Source organism: Cygnus atratus, chromosome 5 (assembly GCF_013377495.2).
Source record: "Cygnus atratus isolate AKBS03 ecotype Queensland, Australia chromosome 5, CAtr_DNAZoo_HiC_assembly, whole genome shotgun sequence".
Taxonomy (NCBI): Eukaryota; Metazoa; Chordata; class Aves; order Anseriformes; family Anatidae; genus Cygnus; species Cygnus atratus.
In genome coordinates this window covers 34,434,310-34,440,555 of record NC_066366.1, presented here as the reverse complement: position 1 = coordinate 34,440,555, position 6,246 = coordinate 34,434,310, and the positions used below count along the sequence as shown (strand labels likewise).

The window sequence follows — 6,246 nt, the reverse complement described above, 5'->3', positions numbered from 1 at the left end:
AGGGAGAAAACAGCACCACGCACCCACGTGGCATGTCCTGGGGAGATATAATGCGCTTGGAAATGTAAGGCATGCCCACCTGATTTATTTAAAGAGCGATAATTTAATTGCACCAGCACCTCTAAGCCCTCAAGGGACACCTCGCTAGGGCAGAGCTCTGGTTTTACCTGAGGAGATGGGGATGTCCATGTTCAAAGTAAGAGGTTTGTCCACCGCTGAGCTCCAGGGCAGGCCCCGGGGGCTGCTCTCAGCCAGGGCTGGGGCCATGGCCAAACTTTGCTCCTGATTTCTTCTGGCCCCCACCAGGCAGAGGAGGGCGTGATGTATTTGGGAGCTGGGTGTTTCTGGACTGATTGCTTTCCAAGGAACTTTCCATGGAAATTTAGAGGGGAAAAAAAATAAAATAAAATTAACCTTGCTTCAGAGAAAAGTCTCCAGGACAACTTAATGTGATCAAGCAGAAACTGGAGCAATGTCAGGCATTTAAACACCACCAAGGGCTGTGCTCTTCTGTTGTGTGCAGAGCTTCAGCTGCAATTAACTGCAATAACAATTATATATATTTATATATTTATGAATCTGATCCATACACCCCAGGCACTGGAGGAAGTCTCAGCACTACACCTCCTTCCCATCGATGCTGCCCCAAGGTTTGGTTGAACACGTGCCTAGGGTGCAGGAGCAGACAGGAAAAGAGGCGTCTTTCATAGCACCAGCTGAACACAACCCATCCAGCCCAAAATTTTCATTTTCAGCCATGGATGATACCAGGACAGCCTCACAACCTGTCCCATACCCTCATCCCATGGCACATGCCTCGCAGCCTTTACATTCAATACGCACAATAGTTTTCTTCCCATCTTTGCAAGAAAAGGCTGCTGATTTAATGCTTCCACTTTCATTTTGTTTTTCTCAAGAAGACTTCCCTGAATATGCTGGAATAAAAATTTCAAATGTATTGAGAATGATACGGGAGCTTTTGTTAACTGAGCTGAATTTATCTCTTGGAGTCACTTTGCAAAAAAATATCTCTCGTGTCCATTGACAGTTGTAACTTCAATTGTAATTGCAAAATTACTGCTACTTATTATCAAGATTATTAAGAAGGGAGAGAAGCTGAACCAATCACTATCCTCTTGCTTATAACCCCATGTCCCATTCCAAGTGAAAAAAAAATATATTTTTTTAATTCAATTTCTGTCTTTTTTTTCCATCAATTTTTCCTTCTTAGGTTCAACTTTGCTCAGATTTTCTTTCCATCCTCCCTGCAGACCGAGTACATCCCCTCTGGGTCGGGATGTGCTGAGAGTGAAAACAAAGCCATTTGGAGCATTTTGGGTTGAATTCCCCAGCGCTGCATTTTAACAAGGGATTGTACCAGTTTGCTTACGCCCTGCTTTTAATTGTGCCAGACCCAAAGTTGAGGCTTTTGGCTGCTGAATATTGACTCAGCTCACCCAGATAGGACACAAAAAAATAAATCTTTTCCAGCAAAGAGCACAACAGGCTGCTTTTTCTGCTGGAACAGCAGCACACATCAACAGTGCACCAAACAGCCCCAGCATGCTCTTTTTAAACCTTAAATGCCCCGGTCACCTCAAAAAAAAAATAATTAAAAATTAAAAAAAGAATGCTCCATGAGCATCCCTACAAGAAGATCTTGTGCTTATTTTGTATACAAGAAGAAAAGATATGTTATATACGTAAGATAATATATGAGCAGCTGCAGCATTTGCTGTGTTAAACTCTATCTAGAAAAAAAAAAAAAAGGAATGAATCAAGATTTTCTTTTTTAGCAACTCAAACTCTTGTTTTGGCAGCGTGGCTCTCTGTGCCCTCCCAGAGATGAGTGAATTTAGTAAAAACCCATCCAGATTTTTTTTTTCCCTCTTTTCATAACAGCTTCATTACTTATTTCTGCAGCTGTAAAGATGAGACCACAAGCCAAAGTTTTCAACCTTGACCGATTTATCTGACATTTCAGACTGTTTTAAAACAGCCTGGACATACTGCTGGCTCTAACCGGCTCCAAGCTGGAAATTCCCCTCTCCTTCTGTGCCTTTCCTTGCACCCCTCAACCACTCCTCCCTGCCCCCCCCCCCCCAATAAATAAATAAATAAATAAATAAAAGAGGAAAAAAGAAAAAGAGGAAAAAGGAGCCAAACCCTCTCCACTTGCATCAAGGAGCAATTCACCATTTCCATGGCATGTATAGCTACGTAAACCTTGCTGGTGTTGTATTTTCACTCTTAATTTTCTCTTCTGCATCCCCCCTTTATGCTTCTCCCTGCTTCTCACTGAGCTTTTTTTCACCTGGATGGTGAAGCTTTTAGAAAAAAAAAACAAAGGAAAAAAAACACCATAAACCCTAAAAAAAAAAAAAAAAAGGAAAAAGATAACAGAGACCAAGATGGTTTAGCACTATTCACCTGCACACCTTGCCACATGGGATTGTTCCTGAAACGATGCTGGTTTTTGGAGTGCCCAGCATGGGAAACAGCCAAGGAGGGACTCAAAAGTCCCCCACGCCCCACTTTGCGATATTCGTGCAGAATTCATTTTCCTTTGCTTGAGAAAATAGCATGTGCTGCTCTGCTGGGACCAGCAGACTTTACGTCAAAGCCTTTGCAGCACCAAGCCCTATCAACCTCGCTCGGGATGTAAGAAGGCAACCAATGCATCCAGCTGCAGGTTCCAATGTCCCCAGAGCCACCCCGCAGGGGCAGCAGGCACTTCTGAAATGTTTGTAGTGTTTTAATTACCAGAAGTGGTGACAGGGACTGCGGGCTGAGCCTCAGGCAAACTGCTGCAAATCAATGTTGGTTTGGTGTTTTGGGAGCCCAAAACAGCATCTTAACCTAATCAAGCGCTATTGTTTTGCATGCCCGTACTGACATGGAAACAAATTACGTTTCCCCCCCCGCAAAGGTTTTTCTTTTCCCAGCAGCTGGTGCTGGGCTCTGTGAGTCCAGCAGAAAGCTGACACAGAGTTTGATTCCTGACAAACACGGATTGCCAACAGCTGAAACCTCAGCACTGTAAAACCGCCGAGCTCCAAGGCAGAGCCGAAAACCCCACGGCTGCAGGAATGGTGCCGAAGCCGAGCAGGGGGCTTGCCCCTCACTGTGGGCAAGCCCACTTGGTGGCCCCAGTGCCTGCCCCCACTGTCACCATCGCTGTCTCCTTCCCCACCACCCCGCAGACAAAATCCACCCTGCGGGACGCCGAGCTGCAGATGCCTGGCAGGATGCACTCGCTGCAGCTCCCTGCTCCCTCCCTGCTTGTCCGCTCTTCCCTCTTCAGCACTCTGGGCGGAATCACTTAGCAGCACATACAAACCGGGATGTGCGAGAAAAATGCCGTATCCTGATATGAAAGTAATCATTTCGGGCATTTCAGAGGCGTTCCCATTGAACTGTTTGGCTGTGACTTTCAGGGTGCCAGCGGAGAAGGGCACAGAGGATTTGAGGCAGCACAGCACACCCGAAACACGGCCGTGCACCCCGTGTCCTGGCCCAACCTCACCTCTGCTATCCAGGTGCCACTGGGGACGTGGTGAAATTCGGGACCCGGTGCCAGCCGGGCCAGAATCACCCAAACCCGCCCGGTGACGGAAGCCAGCCACAAAAACCCAAAGCGCCCTCGGCAGTCCTGAGTGGGGACATAGAGTGGAAAGAGCTCCACGGGGGGGCCAGGGATATGCAGCATCACCCACTCCAAAAACCCAGGTTTTTGTTTTCTTTTTTTCTGGGGGGGAGGAGAGGGTTGATGGTTAGGTGATTATAGCAACCCCCCATGTTAAATCTCACCTCCTGTGGATCCCCAAATCCCTCCTCCCCTCTCACCTCCCCAACCCCACTGCCCCCCTGGGGGGGGGGGGGGGGGGGGGGGTGTCTCCACTCTCCCTCCTCGCCCCCCCCGCCACGCAGCTCCCCAAAACCCCGTCTGTGTGCGACCCATCGGGGCGGCTCCGCCCGTTCCCCCCCCCCCCCCCCCAATGCTCGGCAGCGGCCTCCCCGGGGGAGGGAAGAGGCTCGGCCCCCTCGGAGGCGGCCATAAAGCGGCGCCGAGCCCCGACCCCGCTGCAGAGCAGCTGCAGCCATGAGAGCGATGATGGGGGGCCCCGACGGGGCGGCCGCAGGGTCGCTGCTGCTGCTGGTGGTCCTGCTCGGTGCCTTCCTGCTGCTGGCCGGGACCCGCCGCCGGGCAGCTCGGGGGGCTGCGGGGAGCAGGAGCCCACCAGGACCCTTTGCGTGGCCACTGGTGGGCAACGTCCTGCAGCTTGGCCGCTTGCCCCACTTGGCCTTCGCCCGCCTGGCACGCCGCTACGGGGCCATCTTCCAGCTGCGGCTGGGCGGGCGGCGGGTGGTGGTGCTCAACGGCGAGGCGGCCATCCGGCGGGCGCTGGTGGGGATGGGGGCTCACTTCGCCGGCCGGCCTGACTTCCCTTCCTTCGGGCTGGTGTCAGGAGGGCGCAGCGTGGCCTTCGGGGCGTGCTCGCCCCAGTGGAGGGCACGCCGGCGGCTGGCCCACGCGGCCCTCCGTGCCCGCTCGACAGCAGCAGAGGTGGAGCGGCACGTGGCGGCCGAGGCAGGGGACCTGGTGCAGCTCTTCCTGAGGCGCAGCCAGGGTGGAGCCTACTTCCAGCCCTGCCCACTCTTGGTGGTGGCCAATGCCAACGTCCTCTGTGCCCTCTGCTTCGGCCGCCGCTATGGCCATGCCGATGACGAGTTTGCCGCGTTGCTGGGCCACAACGACCGCTTTGGGCAGACAGTGGGGGCGGGCAGCCTGGTGGACGTGCTGCCCTGGCTCCTGCACTTCCCCAACCCCGTTCGCCGCGTCTACCGCGACTTCCAGGCCCTCAACCAGGAGCTGCATGGCTTCGTGCGGGCCAAGGTGGCACAGCACCGCCAGACCTTCGACCCGCGGGCCATGCGTGACGTGAGCGATGTCATGATCGCTACCGTGGAGCGCAGCAGCGTGTCCTCCCATGGGCTGGGGCCCGAGGACGTGGAGGGTGCCATGACTGACATCTTTGGCGCGGGACAGGACACCACGTCCACTGCGCTCTCGTGGGTCCTCCTGCTGCTGCTGAAGCACCCGCAGCTCCAGCAGGACCTTCAGGCCGAGCTGGACCGGGTGGTGGGACGTGCCCGGCTGCCCACAGCCGAGGACCGGCCCCACCTGCCCTTCCTGGAGGCCTTCATCTACGAGACACTGCGCTACAGCAGCTTTGTGCCCATCACCATCCCGCACGCCACCACAGCTGATGTGGAGCTGGAGGGCTACCATATCCCCAAGGACACTGTGGTCTTCGTCAACCAATGGTCAGTCAACCACGACTGTGGCAAGTGGCCTGAGCCCCAGCGCTTCGACCCCGCGCGATTCCTGGACGAGCAGCAGCACCTAGACCGCGACCGGGCCAGCAGCGTGATGATCTTCTCAACCGGCCAGCGGCGCTGCATCGGCGACCAGCTCTCCAAGCTCCAGCTCTTCCTCTTCACCGCCATCCTCCTCCACCAGTGCTCCTTCCACGCCAACCCAGCGGAGAATCTCACCATGGACTGCATCCATGGGCTGGCGCTGAAGCCACGGCCCTTCACCATCACCGTGCGGCCGAGGCTCCCTGTGCTCATCCAGCCCTGAGCACTGCACCCGCCTGGCTTGGGGACAGGGATGGGCAGCACCAGGGTGGCAGGGGACACCCTGCCTTGCACGCCAGTGGCTCTTGCCGCTGCAGAGGATCAACGGCAGCGAGTCACCACATCAATAAATGCCTTCAACATGGGACCTGTCTCTGCTCATTTTCTTTGTGGGGGTGGCTGGAAGCACCGCTTGTACCCAAGCCCCTGTCCAGCATCCCCCTGAGCTATCCAACCCTAAAATAGGTCAAAACTGCAGGGACTGCCTCCCTCCCAGTTGCCCCAGGGTACAGCAAGAAGTGATTTGCTCTGCCTATGGCAGGAGTGGGACATTTGGAGTAGATGCACTTCATAACTCGGGGAAAGCCAGATGGGAGCTAAGGGAGGCAGGGGTGGGTCTTGTCTCTAGGGCTTGAGAAGAGTTAAAGGACCAGTCACCTGGACAGAACTCGTCCTGGTGCATGGCCCCATCAGTTGGACCTCAAGAGCACATCCTGCCCCGATTTGGGTGTGCAAAGAGGTTCTGACAGGTTTTGGGGGGGGGGGGGGGCTATCTCACCCCTCATCCTGAATTCCACTAGTGGTTTGAAGCAGATGAACAGG

General features: G+C 54.4%; 1 protein-coding gene across 1 annotated transcript; it reads left to right on the top strand.

Moving 5' to 3' along the window:
• Positions 1-4,091: 4,091 nt before the first annotated feature.
• LOC118244534 (cytochrome P450 1B1-like) lies at positions 4,092-5,783 on the top strand. The gene has a single exon (XM_035539599.2). The coding sequence runs from the start codon at positions 4,103-4,105 to the stop codon at positions 5,645-5,647; it is 1,545 nt and encodes a 514-aa protein (XP_035395492.1). The 5' UTR covers positions 4,092-4,102; the 3' UTR covers positions 5,648-5,783.
• Positions 5,784-6,246: the final 463 nt, after the last annotated feature.